We start from the raw sequence: 22,412 nt of genomic DNA, 5'->3' as shown, positions 1-22,412 counted from the left end.
GTGAATGTGACTACCAGGTTCAAATGTAAAGGCTTCTATTGTTCTGTAATGTAAAGCCTTGACAGCCTTGAAATGTAAAGGCCTATATTGTGTATTGGATGACAAAGCCTCATTAATTTGTCTGCTGACGATTGTTTTTAAAGAGCAGACTGCAGGGGAGATGTTTACATTCAGTTTCCCAGTCGGTTACCTTTTAAATCTATTTGAAGAGTCTGAAAACTCATAACAACCGTGAGGTCTCTCAGTAGGATTGTGTGTGTGTGTGTGTGTGTGTGTGTGTGTGTGTGTGACAAAGTGTTCCAAGTGTACGAATCCCATGACGATCATCCTTCAGGTTGAATGGGCTTTTTGATGAACCAAAAGACATCACATTTGATTTCCTATCTTACTCCAGAGCAATACACTTCACATAGAAATATTGTCAAGTGGCCCATTGTGCAAAGATCTACATAAACTCTGGAAATGTACTCATTCAAAAAGACAGTGGCAGTCCAATGAGTAGGGTGTGCAGTTGATGTGATCATTTGTTTTGTCATCCATCCAAATGCAGGCCCTCTGGGCTTTAACCATTACACAGTAATGGTTAAATACATCCAACCAACCCTTAAACTCAAACTTACGTGTGTGTGTGTGTGTGTGTATATATATATACACATGCTTAGAGTCAACGCTGCTGTTCTATTATATACTATTGATTCCACTGCCCACTTTATATTTGTAAATCCAGTCCATTATTATGATGCATACTACCTCTTCTATCACTTCTTCCACTTGTTATTTTTGACTTGACTCTTTTCATTGATATTATTGATTCATGTTCTGCATTGTTGAGGGAGCTAGAACCTTTTATACCTGCTGTAAACTGTGTATGTGACATGCATTTAATTTAGATTTGATGCCAAAGATGTGGGCTACAAAATGCATATTGTTTATAAAATGTAAATTTGTACAGACAGCTAACCATGGGAGTTAGCTTAATTTAAGTCTACCTCCTGTTGCCCCTGTCAAATGGAATCATAAATCAGATTATGTGTTTGTGTGTGTACTTGCCTGCTAACATGATCTCTCCCCTTGTGACAGCGGATGAGGATGAGGACAAGGACGATGATTTCCGGGCACCTCTCTACAAGAATGTAGAGATCAAAGGAATTCAGGTCCGGATGAAATGGTGTGCCACCTGTCACTTCTACAGACCGCCCCGCTGCTCTCACTGCAGTGTGTGTGACAACTGTGTGGAGGTAAGACTGACACAGACTGACACAGACTGACACACACACAGAGACAGAGACACACACACAGAGACACAGACCGACAGACACCACACTCTAGCCCATTTGTCAGCCGTTGACATTTCAATGTGGTGTTAGCCTTGTTTCTATGTGTGACCTCTACAGTTGACTGATGGTATGTGTTCACAGTTAAGACCTGTCAATATACTGTGAACAATGTTATGTGGATTTCAATCATGTTTTACACCACATCCAAGCAACATTCAGTAAAACAGAAGATTGGTTTCATAACTTTGTTTTTCCCATTTGAAGCTCCACTCTCCAGCTGTGTTGCTCTCCCAGTAGCCTACTGCTGCGGCTGTGTTGCTCTCCCAGTAGCCTACTGATGCGGCTGTGTTGCTCTCCCAGTAGCCTACTGATGCAGCTGTGTTGCTCTCCCAGTAGCCTACTGCTGCGGCTGTGTTGCTCTCCCAGTAGCCTACTGATGCGGCTGTGTTGCTCTCCCAGTAGCCTACTGCTGCGGCTGTGTTGCTCTCCCAGTAGCCTACTGATGCGGCTGTGTTGCTCTCCCAGTAGCCTACTGATGCGGCTGTGTTGCTCCCAGTAGCCTACTGATGCGGCTGTGTTGCTCTCCCAGTAGCCTACTGATGCGGCTGTGTTGCTCTCCCAGTAGCCTACTGATGCGGCTGCGTTGCTCTCCCAGTAGCCTACTGATGCAGCTGTGTTGCTCTCCCAGTAGCCTACTGATGCGGCTGCGTTGCTCTCCCAGTAGCCTACTGATGCGGCTGTGTTGCTCTCCCAGTAGCCTACTGATGCGGCTGTGTTGCTCTCCCAGTAGCCTACTGATGCGGCTGTGTTGCTCTCCCAGTAGCCTACTGATGCGGCTGTGTTGCTCTCCCAGTAGCCTACTGATGCGGCTGCGTTGCTCTCCCAGTAGCCTACTGATGCGGCTGTGCACCACTCTTTCATGTACAGTCTATCTCTCCATAAAATAGTTGAAATCTGACTTTGAACTAAAGGTTGTGAGGCAGCCTCCTATATTTCAGTCAAACTACTTACACTGGTTCTGTGTTCTTCAGTAGACGCTCAACCACAATCAAAAACAAAGTCAGCTAAAGTACAGTAGATGTTTCTAAAAACTCTAGAAATCTGACTTATGCAAATCAGAGATGATGGAATTGATTGAAACATCTCTGTGGAGTGTGTGAATACACTGAAGAGCTTTTATCATGTAGTATGATCCTGTTAATTTCCACTCTACCCTATGACCATCTCCTAACACCCATCCATCTCTCTCTGTCTCTTCCCAGGACTTTGACCACCACTGCCCCTGGGTGAACAACTATCTATCCACCATCCTAAACACCTATCTCTCACTCTCTCCTCAGGACTTTGACCACCACTGCCCCTGGGTGAACAACTATCTATCCACCATCCTAAACACCTATCTCTCACTCTCTCCTCAGGACTTTGACCACCACTGCCCCTGGGTGAACAACTGTATCGGGCGTAGGAACTACCGTTACTTCTTCCTGTTCCTGCTGTCGCTAAGCATCCACATGGTGGGCGTGTTCTCCTTCGGCCTGCTGTTCGTGCTGCACCACATGGAGCAGCTGGGCACGTTGCACACCACCGTCACGTATCCTTCTACACTGACGCCAGATGGGTCTCATTTCACCTTCTATTGTATCAAAACTAGGGCCTTTTGTGGTCTGGTCTGAAGGCCCTGGGGAAAAGTGTGTCTGATCATTAAAATGGACCACCAGAATGGCCACCTCATTTTCTATGGGTTGACAATCACATCCTTGCGGGTGGATTGTGATAATGTTTGATTGTTGTATAGAGAAAATAAAGTAGTTGTCTGAATGGCTCTGTGGCAGCCATACAGTCGTTGGTGACAGCGCAGGTTGGCTTGCAGCTGCTAAAATGGCTCCTAACAACGTTGCGCTCTCCTTTACTATGTATATCAAGTCTAGTGGTGATGTGTATAGCAGGGCTCTTCTTCATTCCAGTCATGGGCCTGACAGGCTTCCATATGGTCCTTGTCGCCAGAGGTCGCACCACTAACGAACAGGTGAGAAGGGGCACAGCTAAGAGCGGCTTAACCAGACACACACACACACACACACACACACACTCACAAACATACAGTACATTCTACCATGTACCACACAGGACACAATATCAGCATTGCAGCTTCACTTGCCAGCTCAAATCTGCTAGCTAGTTAGTTCTAGCTGTGTGTGTGTTCAGGCCTTGCATCTTCCCCCATTCTAACAACGCCTTCTGTTCCTCAGGTGACGGGCAAGTTCCGTGGAGGAGTAAATCCCTTCACGCGGGGTTGCTGTGGCAACATCAAGTATGTCCTGTGTGCTCCCCTGGCGCCCAGGTAAGGAGGACATGGTTTCCTACTGTAGGTCAGGGGGTGTGGGTGGTGTGTGGTGGGAGCCGGATAGACGGGGAATAAAAAGTCAGCGGTCACAATAGACCCAGCGTCGTCCGGGTTAGAGGATGGTTTGGCCGGGGGGGGCTTTACTTGGCTCATCACGCTCTAGCGACTCCTTGTAGTGGGCCGGGTGCCTGCAGTCGACTTCGGTCATCAGATGAACGGTGTTTCCTCCAACACATTGGTGTGTCTGGCTTCTGGGTTAAGCGGGCAGGAGGACGCATGACTCGACCTTCACCTCTCCCAAGCCTGTTGGGGAGTTGCAGCAATGAGACAAGATTGTAATCATGAAATTGGGGAGAAAAATATAAATGTTTTAAAAAAAGCTCAGCGGTAACCAGACCAAGGGGGTTGCCATGGTACCTGTTCTGCTGTAGTCATTCTGAGTAGACTGCTGAGATAGAACTGCAGCAATCTCCAAAGAGGTGTGTGTGTGTTTGTGTGTTTTTTCTCTGCCTGGAGGAAGTCACCTATACCCCCAGAGGATGGCTGGGAGAACTGAATCACACAAAAGTTAAAGGGAAATCAAGCACAGCACAAACACACATTCAGCAGCCAGACCCCAGAGCCTGATTTAAAGAGACCTTTTGGGAGATATTACACTGCTAGAATTAACAGTATACATAGCCACAGATAGACAATACCCAGGTGAAACGGTTTTATTATAGTCATCATCCACCATTGAATTCGCCCCATACTCCCATATAGCCTGAGTCCTAGATCTGTTTGTGCAGTCTTGTCAAATCCTATGTCATTGTCACCTGACAATAACACAGGAGTTGGCAAGACGGTACAAACAGATCTGGGACTCAGGCTAACTCTCATACGATGAGTCGTCTCTCCTCTCCTCTCCTCTCCTCTGTACAGGTACAATGGTGTGGACCCCAGGAAGAAGCCCCCTGTCTCCATCCAACCCCCCTTCATCAGACCAGACCTCTCTGACAGACAGATCAGCATCAAGGTCAGCAACAACGGGATCCACACCAGTATCCTCCAGTCTAAAGTAAGCTTCGGTACATTCAGTAGATACAACAGTCATATTTCTAGTTCCATGTCCTATTCCTGGTTTTATTCCCAGTCCTGTTGTCTATATTTCACCGAGCCATCTTTCTAGTCCTCTTCAACTGTACTATTCCCAGCCAGTCCCTTTACCTAACCCTGTCCCCCAGTCATATCCTTTGGCCTATCCCTGGTTCTGTTCCTCCACCTGCTGTTCCTTTTAAGACCACTTTTAACCACTCGTCATCTCCCCTGTCAAGTCCAAGATCAGTCTGGATGGCCTGGCCGTGGATGACAAAGGCCTAGACAACCAGCCTCCGCTACCTCCCAAAGCAGAACGCTACAACCAGGTGAAGAGCCAGCTGACGTCCAGCCAAGGTAATAATGGGCAATCTATGAAAGTCATTACGTTCCTCCTCTCTCTCCTCTCTTCTCTCTCTCTCTCTCTCAATTCAATTCAAGGGGCTTTATTGACATGGGAAACATATGTTAACATTGCCAAAGCAGGTGAGGTAGGTAGTATACAAGTGAAATAAATAATAAAAATGAACAGTAAACATTACACTCACAGAAGTTCCAAATTAATAAAGACATTACAAATGTCATATTATGTATATATACTGTGTTGTAACGATGTACAAATGGTTCAAGTACAAAAGGGAAGAAGATAAGCATAAATATGGATTATATTTACAATGCTGTTTGTTCTTCACTGGTTGACCTTTTCTTGTGGCAACAGGTCACAAATATTGCTGCTGTGATGGTACACTGGTATTTCACCCAGTAGATATGGGAGTTTATCAAAATCGGGTTTGTTTTCAAATATTTTGTGGATCTGTGTAATCTGAGGGAAACATGTGTCTCTAATATGGTCATACATTGGGCAGGAAGTTAGGAAGTGCAGCTCAGTTTCCACCTCATTTTGTGGACAGTGTGCACATAGCCTGTCCTCTCTTGAGAGCCAGGTCTGCCTACGGCGGCCTTTCTCAATAGCAAGGCTATGCTCACTGACTCTGTACATAGTCAAAGCTTTCCTTAAGTTTGGGTCAGTCACAGTGGTCAGGTATTCTGCCACTGTGTAAATAGCATTCTAGTTTGTGAATACGTGGTCTGTCATACGATCATTTGGTAAAAGCCTATTTGACATTTGCTCAGTACATTGTTTTCACTTAGGAAATGTACAAGTCTGTTGTTAATGATAATGCAGAGGATTTTCCCAAGGTTGCTGTTGATGCATAACCTACGGTAGTTATTGGGGTCAAATTTGTCTCCACTTTTGTGGATTGGGGTGATCAGTCCTTGCTTCCAAATATTGGGGAAGATGCCAGAGCTAAGGATGATGTTAAAGAGTTTTAGTATAGCCAATTGGAATTTGTTGTCTGTATATTTGATCATTTCATTGAGGATACCATCAACACCACAGGCCTTTTTGGGTTGGATGGGTTTTCTTTTGTCCTGTAGTTCATTCAAGGTAATTGGAGAATTCAGTGGGTTCTGGTAGTCTTTAATAGTTGATTCTAATATTTGTATTTGATAATGTATTTGTTTTTGCTGTTTGTTCTTTGTTATAGAGCCACAAAGATTGGAGAAGTGGTTTACCCATACATTTCCATTTTGGATAGATAATTCTTCGTGTCGTTGTTTGTTTAGTGTTTTCCAATTTTCCCAGAAGTGGTTAGTCTATGGATTCTTTAATTACATTGAGCTGATTTCTGACGTGCTGTTCCTTCTTTTTCCGTAGTGTATTTCTATATTGTTTTAGTTATTCACCATAGTGAAGGCGTCGACTCAGGTTTTCCGGGTCTCTATGCTTTTGGTTGGACAGTTTTCTCAATTTCTTTCTTAGATTTTGTCATTGTTGTTCATTTTCTTCGGTTTTCTATTTGAGATTTGATAGGGAAGCTGAGAGGTCAAATATACTGTTAAGATTTTCTACTGCCAAGTTTACACCTTCACTATTACAGTGGAATGTTTCACCCAGGAACTTTTCTAAAAGGGATTGGATTTGTTGTTGCCTAATTGTATTTTGGTAGGTTTCCAAACTACATTCCTTCCATCTATAGCTTTTCTTAATATTACTCAGTTCCTTTGGCTTTGATGCCTCATGATTGAGTATCGCTCTGTTCAAGTAGACTGTGATTTTGCTGTGGTCTGACAGGGGTGTCAGTGGGCTGACTGTGAACGCTCTGAGAGACTCTGGGTTGAGGTCAGTGATAAAGTAGTCTACAGTACTACTGCCAAGAGATGAGCTATAGGTGTACCTACCATAGGAGTCCCCTCGAAGCCTACCATTGACTAAGTACATACCCAGCATGCGACAGAGCTGCAGGAGTTGTGACCCGTATTTCTTGGTTATGTTGTCATAGTTGTAGCTAGGGGGGCATATGGGGGAAGGAATGCTGTCACCTCCAGGCAGGTGTTTGTACCCCTGTGTGCTGAGGGTGTCAGGTTCTTGTCCAGGTCTGGCATTTAGGTCTCCACAGACTAGTACATGTACCTGGGCCTGGAAATGATTGATTTTCCCCTCCAGGATGGAGAAGCTGTCTTCATTAAAGTATGGTGATTCTAGTGTGGGGATATAGGTAGCACACAGGAGGACATTTTTCTCTGTTAAGATCATTTCCTTTTGAATTTCTAGCCAAATGTAAAATGTTCCTGTTTTGATTAATTTAATGGAGTGAGTTCGGTCTGCTCTACCAAATTAGCATACCCCCTGAGTCCCTTCCATGTTTCACACCTGGTCGCTTGGTGGATGGGACTACCAGCTCTCTGTAACCTAGAGGGCAACCAGTCTCCTCTATACCAGGTTTCTTGTAGGATGACAATGTCTGTATTTCCGATTTCTTTAATGAAGTCCAGTTTCCTGCTCTTTAGGCCAAAGGCAGATGACCTCAGGCCTTGGATATTCCAGGATGAGATAGTGAAGGCTTTGTGTTCCATAAAGTGTTCAATGTTGTTGGTCATGTGGTTTGGCCTCAGACCAGTAAGTGTGAGCAGAGCCTGTTGAGCATCTGGTACATGCCATTGGCTTGGGCTAGTGTAAGAGTGGGGGTTGGGCCTGGTCATAGAGGCTGTTCAAGTCCATGGTGGAGTGGTGGGCCAGGAAAACATTTGGTTTTGAGGCACAGTCACTGGAAATGCTTGCGTTTACCCGCTGTATGGTAGCAGGGTGTAAGTATTTTTGTGGTAGCAGGGTGGAGATAACCACTTGTGCATTGGGGAAAGTAGAAGAAGCTTTTTCAATCACTCCCTTCAGTGTTGTGGCCAACCTTTCCTGCTGGGCTCTCAGGTCGTTTGTGCCTGTGTGTATTATTATGTGGCTAGGTGAACCTAGTTGGTCCTCAGACAGAAGGTCAGGGTGGGTGCTCAGAGCGGGTGAGATCCCCTGGGCATGGGGTTCTTCATTTGTCTGTTCTGCCTGATGTCGACACTATGGCCAGGGTCTGGGGAAGACTGTTCTGCTGTGGTGTCGAGACTTTTGTCGGGAGCTGAGGTGGGCTGTTCTGCTGGCTTCTTTGTGGGGGTGGCCACCTCTTGAGTGGGTTGTTCTCTGTCACACGCCATCCCCCTCAACCTCTCCTCCCACAGCCTGATCCTCTCCTCTAGTGGTCTGTTCTTCTCCTGCTCTTTCTTTTTATATTGTTGAAGTTGTCTCGCCACAGTCCAGAGTGCAGATATGTCTCTTTCCACCTCCAGCTCTCCGGGTCTGGTTAAGAGGGTGTTGTTGTGCTGGAATGTTGTCTGGGTCTGTGCTGACTGGAGTGTAAACACCTGCTGTTCCAGCTCCACCTGCCTTACCTCCAGCTGGGTAAATGTATCCTTCATTTCAATGGGGGGGTAGTACTCTGTGCTGGGAGGTTGACTTTCCGCTTGGGGTTGCTCATCTGTGGGGTTGTATAATGAAGAGGTCTGGTCTGACCCGCTCGGGGTGTGGGCATCTTTCTCAAGGGAGAGCTTCTCCTGATTAGGTGAAAGTCCAGCTGAAGCTGTTTGGGGTTGCCCTGTACCATTACTGTTCCAGATTTATAGAGATTAAATTAGCTGACTCGGAGTCCTCGTTGTCTAGTATCCTGAGTTCCACCCCTCGTTAACACCACCTCTCTTAAGAGGGGTAGTGTGCTAATATAGCACTGTGCCATGCCAGGGGATGGTTTGTGTGGAAGATGAGGTTGCAGATGTTCCCATTTTTATAATAGTCAGCAAAAAGTGTCTCTTGATTTTCCATAAGAAGATCACAAAATGAAGCTCATCATTCTTTACATACACAGGGTACTGTATTTGAATTACCTCTGAACAGCAGGAGGCAGCTTCTAAGGCCTCTGCATTTGGTTGGAGTAGACTGTTCGACACTCCTGCCATTGTTGGGCTGAAGGGCTTTGACACCTCTCACTTGACACGTCAGTGCTAATTGAAGTTGTATCAAGCTTGGCGGCCTTAATTTAGCATTCAGTCCTTATAAAGTAAAGTCGTGTATTTTTCTCCTTGGCTTTTGGAAATAAAATATAGCTTCAGACTAAACATTACTCACTCAGTTCCAGGTTGGATGGTGTTTTCAGGTTTCTGTTGTTTTCCAGAGCATTTGTATAGTGTTGGGACCGAGAGGCTGAAAAACAGCTTCTATCTCAAGCCATCAGACTGTTAAACAGCCACCACTAACATTGAGTGGCTGCTGCCAACACACTGACACTGACTCAACTCCAGCCACTTTAATAATGGGAATTGATGGGAAATGATGTAAATATATCACTAGCCACTTTAAACAATGCTACCTTATATAATGTTACTTACCCTACATTATTCATCTCATATGCATACGTATATACTGTACTCTATATCATCGACTGCATCCTTATGTAATACATGTATCACTAGCCACTTTAACTATGCCACTTTGTTTACATACTCATCTCATATGTATATACTGTACTCGATACCATCTACTGTATCTTGCCTATGCTGCTCTGTACCATCACTCATTCATATATCCTTATGTACATATTCTTTATCCCCTTACACTGTGTATAAGACAGTAGTTTTGGAATTGTTAGTTAGATTACTTGTTGGTTATTACTGCATTGTCGGAACTAGAAGCACAAGCATTTCGCTACACTCGCATTAAGATCTGCTAACCATGTGTATGTGACAAATAAAATTTGATTTGATTTGATTTAATATTTGGTAGTTGTAAGCCTTCCAGGTAATTCCGTCCAAAATCAGGTTGTGGGTTTCGGTTTGGAGTAAAGGTTATGTTGTAGAGGGTAGTATCCTGTATATGTTCCTGACCAAAAAATAATCTGTGTCTGTTTCTCTCAGTGATATTGGTCCATGGTGGCGTGATGGCATCACACACTTGCTGCAGATTGGACGGCGGCCCATTCCATCTTATCGCAAAGATGCTCTTTTGGGTTGAGGTCTTGGGACTTCGCAGGCCACTCAAGTAAACTGAACTCGCTGTCATGTTCCAGGCTATGTTTTTCCACTCCTCAATTCTCCAGTGTTGTTGATCGTGTGTTCACTGGAGCCGCTTCTTCTTGTTTTTAGCTGATATGAATAGAACCCGGTGTGGTCGTCTGCTGCAATAGCCCTCCGTGACAACGATCAACGAGTTGTGCGTTCCAAGATGCCGTTCTTCACACCACTGTTGTACTGCGCCATTATCGCTTTGTGGTCCGCCTGTTAGCTTGCATCATTCTTGCCATTCTCCTTTGATCTCTTGTGGCCCACAGGACTACCGCTGACTGGATGTTTTTTGTTTGTCGCAACATTACCGGTTAACAGAGTGCGGCCGTTTCTGAGATACGGGATCTGGCGCACCTGGCACCGACGATCATACCACGTTCAAAGTCGCTTAGGTCACACGTTTTGCAAATTCTAACGTTCAATAGAAAAGTAACTGAATGCCTCAATTCCTGTTTGCCTACTTTATATAGCAAGCCACAGCCACAGGACTCACTGGCTGTAGGAGAGATCCATTTTCGTGTACGACCCTGACCTGCAAATACAGTAGGGTAATTGAAAATGCGCTGTACAGTCAGAGACAGAGGAACGATTTTTTGAGAAGGGGTGCAGGATTTCTTTTTTAAAGCCTAATTTAGATACGTTTCTGCTTATAATTTCCAACATTTTGGTCGGCTATTTGTTAGTCGACTTGACTTGCTTAATTAAGGAAATGAAAAGCAGTGAAAACGACCCAACATGTTTCTGATAAGAAACTATCAGCCACCTCCCGAGTGGCGCAGCGGTCTACCGCTTGAGGCATCACTACAGACCTGGGTTCGATCCCGGGCTGTGTCACAACCGGCTGTGACCGAGAGTCCGATAGGGCGGCGCACAATTGGCCCAGCGTCGTCTGGGTTAGGGGAGACTGTCTGGGGGAGCTTTACTTGGCTCATCGCGCTCTAGCAACACCTTGTGGTGGGCCAGGCGCCTGCAGGCTGACTTTGGTCATCAGTTGAACAGTGTTTCTTCTCACACATTGGTGCGACTGGCTTCCGGGTTAAGTGGGCGGGTGTTAAAAAGTGCGGTTTGGTGGGTCGTGTTTCAGAGGACGCAGGACTCGACCTTTGCCTCTCCCGAGCCCGTTGGGGAGTTACAGCGATGAGGGAAGAAAAAGGGGGTAAATTTTTTTTTATATATATATATATTGTTTTTATGATGCTGATAAAGATAATACATTTACATACGATCCCTAACGATGCATACATTCTCTCAAGATGCTGGAAGAAATCAATCATTTTTCTCCACTCAAAATGTACATTTGGTGTATCAATTTACTGCAAGGTATGCTTAATTCTGCAGGAGCTAATATTATATTAGGCTATGTGAGAGGATACAGTGCCTTCAGAAAGTATTCATACCCCTTAACTTATTCCATATTTTGTTGTTACAGCCTGGATAAAAAAATCTCACCCATCTACACACAATAATGACAGAAATCTTAACACATTTATTAAAAATTAAATACAGAAATATCTAATTGACATAACTATTCATACCCCTTTGCAATGATGCTCAATTGAGCTCAGGTGCATCCAATTTCCTTTGATCATATTTGATGTCACTGCAACTTGATTGGAGTCCACCTGTGGCCAATTCAATTGTTTAGACACGATTTAGAAAGAAACACACCTGTCTATATAAGGTCCCACAGTTTACAGTGGGACCCTATAGCATGAGCAGAAACTATAGCATGAACTTAGAGCAGAAACTATAGCATGAAGCCCAAATAACTGTCCTTAGATTTCCAAGATAGAATATATCTGGGGGAGTGTATTAAACCATTTCTAGAGTGTTCAAAGTTTTCAAGAGCACATGGGTCTCCATCATTGGGAAGAAAATATGGTCACTTCTGCCTAGAGCTGACCATCCAACCAAACTGAGCAACTGGGCAAGAATGCCCTTGGTCAGGGAGGTGACAAAGAACCCAATGACCACTCTGACAGAAGTACAGAGTTCATTGGCTGAGATGGAGAAAACATGAGAGAGTGGCCATGAGGGGGTGGCCAGATGGAAGCCACTCCTGAGAAAAAAGGCACATGACAGCACGCCTGGAGTTTGCAAAATGGCACATGAAAGACTCAGAGCATAAGGCAAAAGATTCTGCACTCTGATGAGACAGAAATGGAACTCTTTAGGCTGAATGCAAAGCGCTATGTCTGGAGAAAAACCAGGCACAGCTCATCACTCGTCAACACCATCCCTACCGTGATGCATGGTGGTGGCAGCATCATGCTATGGGGATGCTTCTGAGCAGCAGGGACTGGGAGACTGGTAAGGATAGAGGGAACAATGAAAGAAGCCAAATACAGGCACATCCTTGATGAGAACCTGCTTCAGAGTGCAAATGATGTTAGACTGGGACGAAGATTTACAATCCAACAGGACAATGACCCCCAAGCATACAGCCAAAGCAACGCTGGAATGGTTTCAGAACAACATGAAAGTCCTTGAGTGGCCCAGCCAAAGCCTAGATTTGAATCCCATTGAAAATCTGTAGAAAGATGAAGATTACTGTTCACCACTGGTCATCATCTAACTTAACAGAGCTTGAGAAAATCTGCGAGGAAGAATGGGAGAAAATCAGCAAATACAGATGTGCAAAGCTGATACAGATGACACAAAGCTGTAATCGCTGCCAAAGGTGCTTCTACAAAGTATTGACTCAGGGGTGTGAATACTTATGTAAATTATATATATCTGTATTTCATTTTCAATACATTAGCAAACATTTCTTAATATGTTTTCAATTTCTCATTATTGGGCATTGCGTGTAGATGGATGAAACATCTATTCAATACCTTTTGAATTCAGGCTGTAACACAACAAAATGTGGAATAAGTCAAGGGGTATGAATACTTTCTGAAGGCACTGTATAGACCTACAGCCAGTGCCCAGATTTCACTTACTATTCCATTTAACCCTTCTAAACAGTAGACTACATATCCCGTGACGTGCCATATTTGAAGTCCCAGTCTTGTGACATTGAAATTTGTATATTGCCTCAATCATCACACATACAGTGCCTTGCAAAATAATTCATCCCCCTTGACGTTTTCCCTATTTTGTTGCATTACAACCTGTAATTTAAATAGTTTTTTTTATTTGGACTTCATGTAATGGACATAAATAAAATAGTCCAAATTTGTGAAGTGAAATTTTAAAGAATTACTTGTTGTTGTTTTTTAATGGAAAATTGGTCCCGGCATATGTATTCACCCCCTTTTCTATGAAGCCCCTAAATAAGATCCCACAGAGTCTGCAACACCACCAAGCAAGTGGCACCATGAAGACCAAGGAGCTCTCCAAACAGGTCAGGGACAAAGTTGTGGAGAAGTACAGATCAGGGTTGGGTTATAAAAAAATATCAGAAACTTTGAACATCCCACGGAGCACCATTAAATCCATTATTAAAAAATGGAAAAAATATGGCACCACAACAAACCTGCCAAGAGAGGGCCGCCCGCTAAAACTCACAGACCAGGCAAGGAGGGCATTAACCAGAGGGGCAACAAACAAAGAGATCAAAGATAACACTGAACGAGCTGCAAAGCTCCACAGCAGAGATTGGAGTATCTGTCCATAGAGCCACTTTAAGCCGTACACTCCACAGAGCTAGGCTTTACGGAAGAGTGGCCAGAAAAAAAGCCCTTGCTTAAAGAAAAAAATAAGGAAATACGTTTGGAATACGTGTTCGCCAAAAGACAAAAAATATGGAAGAAGGTTCTCTGGTCAGATGAGACTAAAATGTAGCTTTTTGGCCATCAAGGAAAACACTATGTCTGGTACAAACCCAACACCTCGAACACCATCCCCACAGTAAAGCATGGTGGTGGCAGCATCATGCTGTGGGGATGTTTTTCATCGGCAGGGATGGGAAACTGGTCAGAATTGAAGGAATGATGGATGACACTAAATACAGGGAAATTCTTGAGGCAAACCTGTTTCAGTCTTCCAGAGATTTGAAACTGGGACGGAGGTTCCCCTTCCCAGCAGGACAATGACCCTAAGCACACTGCTAAAGCAACACTTGATGGGTTTAAGGGGAAACATTTAAATGTCTTGGAATGGCCTAGTCAAAGCCCAGACCTCAATCCAATTGAGAATCTGTGGTATGACTTAAAGATTGCTGTACACCAGCAGAACCCATCCAGCTTGAAGGAGCTGGAGCAGTTTTGCCTTGAAGAATGGGCAAAAATCCCAGTGGCTAGATGTGCCAATCTTATAGAGACAAACCCCAAGATACTTGCAGCTGTAATTTCTGCAAAAGGTGGCTCTACAAAGTATTGACTTTGGGGGGGTGAATAGTTATGCACACTCAGGCTTTTTGTTTTTTTGTCTTATTTCTTGTTTGTTTCACAAAAAATATATATTTTGCATCTTCAAAGTGGTAGGCATGTTGTGTAAATCAAATGATACAAACCCCCCAAAAATCAATTTTAATTCCAGAATGTAAGGCAACAAAATAGGAAAATGCCAAGGGGGTGAATACTTTCGCAAGCCACTGTAACATCACACTTCCCACTGCTATCAACCTCTTTCACCACTTCACAAAATCTTTCCCAGACGTTACTATTCTGGCCCTCCCTTTTCTTTATTTTCAACTCTCTATTTCACAGATTTTCTCTTATTGAATTCCTTTTTGCCTCAGTGGAGCAACGTTTTCTGCCCAAGTTCCCGATAGCATTTGGTGCAGTTACAGTAAGGCCCTAAAGCTTTGGCTTACACTCTATTTAAGCAATAAGGCCAGAGGAGGTGTGGTATATGGCCAATATATCACGGATAAGGGCTGTTCTTATGCACGACGCAAAGCGAGGTGCCTGGATGCAGCCCTTAGCTGTGATATATTGGCCATATATCACAAACACCCGAGGTGCCTTATTGCTATTATAAACTGGTACCAACGTAATTAGAGCAGTACAAATAAATGTTTTGTCATACCCGTGGTATGCGGTCTGATATACCATGTCTGTCAGCCAATCAGCTTTCAGGGCTCAAACCACCCAGTTTATAATGGCAGATAAAATATTATGAAAGAGAAACCTCAGTGTAACCTGTAGATATGAATTGCACAAGAATTATACATGTATAACCCGCTCTTCATCCACACAATATTTCATGACCCTAAACCCACGAGGACTGCGGGTTATGAGTCAACCCGCAAATCACTAGTGTGTATCTCTCTCCCTGTGTTTCTCTTTCTGTCTCTTTTTGTTTCTTTCTCTCTCTGGTGTATTGCACCGAACTGCTCTCTCTGGCCTCCTAAAAGCGCTCCATCTCAGTGCTAGTTAGTGACTTATAGCTAGTTAGGTTTGATGAATGAACTCCAGCATGACAGTCCTCTATCGCTGTTCATCAGCAAGGAGAAATGTCCTGTCATTTGTCGTGAGTGGGCCTGGTTCAGTCAATCTGCTCCAGATTAGTTATGGACTCTGTGAGGGTACGCACACCCGCAAGCCACTTCGGCCCCTCAGGATGAGTTCAGATTTTTTGTGGCCCCCCACCTCCATTCCTGATCTATTGTGTCATGGTGCATTATGTCTGGAGCTCCTTCCTGACTGTTTTTTCCATCACAGTAGCTCTACTGCCACTTGGTGGTGTTTTATGTTACTGCATTATTTGCAATGACAAAATCAATGCAGCACCACAATATTTACCTTTGCTAGGACATGTCCACGTTCTGTTGTGCTGAAAAAGCAAAGATTTCAATGTAAGGAGGATTTCTTATGATTGTCTTTATATGTTAGCTTTTGAATGACTTATTTTCTCAGTTTGCTTTTCTTTTTTAGCTTGAGGTGGAGACTACTTTTACAACATAATGAGCCATGAAAGGCTCTGATGATGACAGCCCAATCAATTCTAACACACCATAAAATGGATGCTTACATCCTTACACCAGATAATAGTCTGTCTCTCACAGTAACATTGTTCTGTGTCTTCCACTTCCAGATAGTTCCCTGTCCGGCAAGACCCATCCCTCCACCCCGGCCATGTACAAGTACCGGCCCTCGTTCGGCACCATCCCTAAAGTCCATTACCATGCGGCAGGAGAGAAGGTCAGACTAAATGACTGAATTCTAATAGTAATTGCAAACAGGCTTACCCAATATTTTACTTTATTCCTGCACAGTTGCGAGTGTGACTGCATATAAATGAACAGCCGTTTCAATTTTTTATAAAAATGTTCTCGTTACGGCCTCCCGAGTGGCGCACCGGTCTAAGGCACAGTGCTAGGGGCGTCACTACAGACCCGGGATTGATCCCGGGCTGTATCACAACCGGACGTGATCGGGAGTCCCATAGGGTGGCGCACAATTGGCCCAGCGACGTCCGGGTTAGGGGAAGGTTTGGCCAGGGGGATTTACTTGGCTCATCGCACTCTAGCGACTCCTTGCGGCTTGCCGGGTGCCTGCAGGCTGACCTCGGTCGTCAGTTGAACGGTGTTTCCTCTGACACATTGGTACGTCTGGCTTCCGGTTAAGCGAATGTGTGTTTAGAAGCACGGTTTGGCGCGTCATGTTTCAGAGGACGTATGACTCGACCTTCGCCTCCTGAGCCCGTTGGGGAGTAGCAGCGATGAGACAAAATTGAAATTGGGGAGAAAAAGGGGGTAAAATACAGAACAAAACAAAAATGTCATTATAGTATGTATGGGTAGTCAAAATAATAGTTCATATTTCTCACTACTTCTGTGTTGTTTTGTCTTGTCAGATTGTAATGCCAGATGACCACCGTAAGGCGTCCGCCATCTTGGAGGAGGGCCGTTGCCATGTCGACTACCGCTCAGAGCCCAACCTGGACCTGCCTGACTACCGCAACGCCCCTCTCCACCGCTCCTTCCAGTCCTCCCCACTGCAACTGGACTCCTACCCCATCAACTCCAGCTCCCTCAACCTGAAGCAGGCCCACCAGCGCAGGGACAAGGGCCAGCTGCCTGTCCTGCAGCCTGAGACAGTCACCTCCACCCCCTACAAGAGCGTCTTCTCCCCACTGTCCAACCGCAACAGCAGCCTCTCCTACGACAGCCTGCTCAACCCCAGCATTTCCCCAGCCACTGCAGCCGAGTGCATGGCCCACCCCGGCATGCCCTCTATGGGCTCGCACTCACCCTACCTGCCAACCAAAATGTGCCACGTGCGGGGGCCTGAACCTCAGATCCAGAAGCAGCAGGTCCCCCCCAGCTTCAGCCCAGTGTTGGGCTCTGGGGGGATGGGGATGAGCAGGGGCAGGGGCAGGCAGTCCCCGCAGAACAGGGACCTGTCCCCGGTGTTGGGCTCCAGGGGGATGGGGATGAGCAGGGGCAGGCAGTCCCCCCAGGACCGGGACCTGTCCCCGGTGCGCTACGACAACCTCTCAAAAACCATCATGGCCTCCATCCAGGAGCGTAAGGAGATGGAGGAGAGGGAGAAGCTGCAGCACCATGGGGGGTGCTCCCAGGCTCAGTCCTATGCCCAGGCTCAGGACTCAGGCATGTTCGACAGCTCTGGAGGGTACGGCCTGCCTCCCAGCGCCTGCTACCCGGATAGTCCCCGGGACCCCAGCTCCAGAGGTCCCACGCCTCCAGCCTACGGAGGCTCTAGGGACAACCTGATGGGGGTGGTGAGCTACGGGCCTCGGACCCCCGTGCTGCGCTACTCTGGTGGCTCCTCTCTGGCACGTGCCCCCAGGACTTCCTCCAGCTCCCTGCACACTGACAGCAGCATGCAGGGAGGCAGGGTCCCTGAGCCCCCCTGCCGCTCCCCACCCCAACAGCCCCACCACTCCCCTGCCATGCCCCAATCCCCCTCCTACACCCACAAGAAACTCTCCTTCATCCACGCCCTGGAGAGAACAGACTCACCCCGCCTTGGTGGCCCAAGGTATGAATCCTAACATACCCCTAATGTCTCCTGGGGTGCATGAAATGAGCTGAGGCGCTGGGGAGGGAACAGAACTCACTCCCCATAGGATGCCCCGAAGCCCTGCTGGCTGCCTGGTTAGAAACCAGCGGTGGATGAGTAGTGAGGATGAGAGAGCTTAGGCTAGGTGTTAACATGTAGCATCTGTATACGTACAGTTTCCTTTGATATTATACCCTTTTATCCAATGAAGTACTGTGCATGGTGTTAGTCACTGGATTTTAATGTTTTGCTTTCATAGTAAGAAAAAAAACTTTTGTATTTTTCTAAGTTGTCTGTCATGATGAATAAAGTTGCATTACCCCACTATCATTTCCTTCTGTTTGCATGCTTATCTCCCTCCTGTCACTCTCTTCCATCTGGGAATATCAACATCTACATCTCTGCATGTTTTTAGCACCTACAGAAACTCCGTACAAACCTAGATTGTCACGAACAACACACTGTGGTTTTACCCTTTATTTCATAAAATGTCATTCTGATTTTGGGGTAATGAATACACCACTCATGGTAATTTATGCTAGCACAAGCAGGTACACTGGCATGTGTTTCATTACTTCTCTAACTAGTGTCATGGTCATTTACATAGTGCATGCTCCAGGGACCAGCCACACAAGACCAACTACTAACACCACCAGAACATGCATGTGAGAACAATACACACATTTTCTGGTATGACAACTGAATTATCTTTCCATGTGATCTGGGTTTATACTGCATGTGCATGTATATCTAAAGCTAAGTTAGTTCTCACTTCAAATAACTATGCCCTCTTGTTTTTTGCCCCTCCCCATTCAGAGAGGCCATGATGCAAAGTAAAGTGAATGGGCAAACAGACTGCCATCTAGGACCCAACAGCTCCAGTGCCCAGGGCACCACTCTCAGCCCTAGCCGCCACAGTAATGTCAAAAAGGTGACTGGGGTGGGTGGCACAACCTATGAGATATCTGTGTGAAAGGGCTGGGGCCCAGGGCGCCAAACCTTGAGGGAAGAGGCAGCATTCTCATGGCATCCACATCCACTGACAACAACAACTGTGCTACACAGAGAGGGTTCTCTTCTTCCTTTGACCTTTTTTTATTCGATATTGTCCAATCAGGGGCGCATAGCATTTCCTACTTGGGAATTATTGGCGGACCTCTGCTCTTTCCGTGCCTAGCCCTTGGTCTCTGTGTCTGTACTGGAGGAGTGCGCCGTGATAAGTGTGTGTTTGATGGGAAAAGAACAAATTCAACCTAAAGAGGGCTGATGTTCTTACTGAGTGTTTTGTTGAATTTTGTGGCTTCTTGCGTTAGTCATCAGTGGACAGTCTGAATGAGATCTTAAATTTGGCGTTTACAGCATCTCAGTTGCGGTCTAGGTGCTGTTCTGTATGATCACACTCACTAACCACCCACCCAGGCCGCGAGAGGTTAATACACTGACACCCTTACACATACAGATGATGCCACATGTCTTTGTTCAGTCACATTCTCTGAAATAGCCATGGAATGGGGAGCCACCTCTAACCCAATAAGTCATGCATACAGCACCAATCCATTCGATTTAAGCATACAGCACCAATCCATTAGATTCAAGCATACAGCACCAATCCATTAGATTCAAGCATACAGCATCACTCCATTGGATTCAAGCATACAGCACCAATCAATTAGATTCAAGCATACAGCATCACTCCATTAGATTCAAGCATACAGCACCAATCCATTAGATTCAAGCATACAGCATCAATCCATTTGATTCAAGCATACAGCGTCACTCCATTGTATTCAAGCGTACAGCATCACTCCATTTGATTCAAACATACAGCATCAATCCATTTGATTCAAACATACAGCACCAATTCATTAGATTCAAGCATACAGCACCAATCCATTAGATTCAAGCATACAGCATCACTCAATTTGATTCAAGCATACAGCATCAATCCATTGGATTCAAGCATACAGCGTCAATCCATTGGATTCAAGCATGCAGCATCACTCCATTTGATTCAAGCATACAACGTCAATCCATTGGATTCAAGCATACAGCGTCAATCCATTGGATTCAAGCATATACACATACCTCTTATGAATTCAAGGTGCTTTCAAGGTGCTGACCGTGTCTGTCTTGTCCATCAACAACATGTTGGCCATTACTGAGCAGCACAGAGAAAATATCACATCGCACCAGTCAGTGTTAGATCAATGCAATCTTTAATACTGTTCTAATACCGTCACAAGATGGGCTGAATGGATATCAAACTGTTAAATGGCAATACAACAGTGCTGTGTGGCACTCAGAGACACACAGGTCTTGAATTTCTCCAACTACATTTATCCTCTGAGTTTTGAGGTGGTAGATTAGGGCTTACAGTACAGGAGCATATTCATCTCAACTCTAGCTGAGCTCCAGTATTTATTTCCCTTTATAAACTGGGTGGTTCGAGCCCTGAATGCTGATTGGCTGAAAGTCATGGTATATCACACCCAATACCACAGGTATGACAAAACATTTATTTTTACTGTTCTAATTACGTTGATAGCCAGTTTATAATAGCAAAAAGACACCTCGGGTTTGTGGTACATGGCCAATATACCATGGCTAAGGGCTGTATCCAGGCACTCCACTTTGCGTTGTGAGCATGAACAGCCCTTAGCCATGGTATATTGGCCATATACCACATCCCCTCGTGCCTTATTGCTTAAGTATACCATAAGCTACAGTTATCAGTAACATAGTCCAACATTCTATCTATTGATTTCCATATCATGTTTGAGTGACCCCCGACACAGACCAGTGCTAAGAAGATACACAAAAGCCTCTGCCAATGAGTGTTACAGAGGTGGCTGTTATCTGTGATCTATCCTGAATACCCCAACAAAACAGTCCTCCCCATATTCAGGACAACTCCCACCAGCTAACCAGTCAGCCATGCACCGCCAAAACATCTAATAGGCAATTTATTACTTTTGTGACTTAGTATTTTTAGTATAATAGGTCTACCCATAATAAGTTATGTTAAAGCCATGTATAATTGTTTTGTTATGATTCATATCAAGAGTGGAAAAAGTCTTCAGCTGTGTTATTACATGAAAACCTGTCACCCATTGCTATTTAGTAGTTTTTTTATCGATATTTTTATTTTTATTTCCAACCTTTCGAAAATGTTTGATACATCTTGCTTTTTATACAGATACTCAAGCTTGGAATGGATGTTTGTATTTTGAGTGGATTTTGTTAATTTATAACTTAAGTGAATTAATGAATAAGTACCATAGCCGATATAGGGAAGGGGGTATGCTAGTTTGTTGTATGCTACAGTGTAAAAAATGTTATTGATTACACTGTGATGAAGCAATGTAAAGTTATACAAAGCGGATGTCATTTAAAAAAGTGTCAAAGTTGGCTACTAACCCTGATTCTGTTAAAGCTCTGGGTACTCCTGAAATCCATCCACTTTAAGCAGCTGTCTGGCACAGCAAACCAAATGAATTACAAGACATGAGGAAAGTCATGGATAAAACAATGGGACTGTTGTTTTTTTGTTGTTCACTAATGAAAAGAAGATATAGTTTGATAGGTACATCTATTTTTTTTTCTTTAAAAAACACTGATTAAATGTAGCTTGAAAGTTTCCCTCTGTTTTGTATCTTTTCTTATTTGTAAAAGGCTCTGAACATTTGAGGTGAGAAATGTCACCTGGTCATTTGCACATTCTTAGTGTTGAAGACAGAATTTACATGGATGTAAAGGACCCTATTTGTTTGCAACTACACACCGGATCCATTAAATGACCATTGTGGCCTTTCAAGAGGACAATGATGTTTACTGCACAAAGAAATTGGATATGACAGGTAACCAGGTTGCACTGTGGGACAACCACCTATGAAATTCCACCAATAATTCTAATCATGCTTATAGCTGAATGGTCCCACTTATGGATATACACTTTAAAAAAATGTTTTTAACTTATTGTACCTATTCATTGTGATACTCACTTTAACTGAAAGTACCATAATTGTAGATATCGTATAATAGATGTATATATTGGGAACATATACATTTATCAGAGCACACAGAAAGATGTGACCCTCACATTGGAGATAGTAGAGAAGAGAATACCCCTTGCCATGTATTGTTTTTTTAGCCTGTTATTTGTGGCACATACCATTCCATTTCTCCATCTTATCATATTATCAGTTCAATTGCAGACGATAAGCTTCAAATATGACAACACAAATTGATAACTGGTCCAACCCCATAGCAGACCCTAATTGTATTATATTAAACATGGCAAAGGGAGCTAGTTAGGTTAATATGCCATACTCTTTTCAGCTGAATGTACAGTATTGGGTCACT

At 44.5% G+C, this 22,412-nt stretch overlaps 1 protein-coding gene across 2 annotated transcripts in view; it reads left to right on the top strand.

Annotated features, from left to right (window-relative positions):
* The window catches only part of LOC112262712 (palmitoyltransferase ZDHHC8B), a 112,706-nt gene extending 92,112 nt beyond the window's left edge, over positions 1 to 20,594 (top strand). For both annotated transcript variants that reach the window (XM_024438428.2, XM_024438430.2), the window contains 9 exons: positions 1,081 to 1,238; positions 2,696 to 2,868; positions 3,201 to 3,303; positions 3,527 to 3,618; positions 4,543 to 4,678; positions 4,935 to 5,052; positions 16,120 to 16,226; positions 16,882 to 18,029; positions 18,867 to 20,594. In XM_024438428.2, the coding sequence (XP_024294196.1) occupies positions 1,081 to 1,238; positions 2,696 to 2,868; positions 3,201 to 3,303; positions 3,527 to 3,618; positions 4,543 to 4,678; positions 4,935 to 5,052; positions 16,120 to 16,226; positions 16,882 to 18,029; positions 18,867 to 19,023 (2,192 nt within the window). In that variant the 3' untranslated portion in view covers positions 19,024 to 20,594. The remainder of the gene's footprint in view (positions 1 to 1,080; positions 1,239 to 2,695; positions 2,869 to 3,200; positions 3,304 to 3,526; positions 3,619 to 4,542; positions 4,679 to 4,934; positions 5,053 to 16,119; positions 16,227 to 16,881; positions 18,030 to 18,866) is intronic.
* The last annotated feature ends 1,818 nt before the right edge of the window (positions 20,595 to 22,412 follow it).

This window comes from Oncorhynchus tshawytscha, linkage group LG12, assembly GCF_018296145.1.
Source record: "Oncorhynchus tshawytscha isolate Ot180627B linkage group LG12, Otsh_v2.0, whole genome shotgun sequence".
Taxonomy (NCBI): Eukaryota; Metazoa; Chordata; class Actinopteri; order Salmoniformes; family Salmonidae; genus Oncorhynchus; species Oncorhynchus tshawytscha.
Note: the sequence above shows the minus strand (reverse complement) of the source record. Positions and strands in the feature narration are given on the sequence as shown.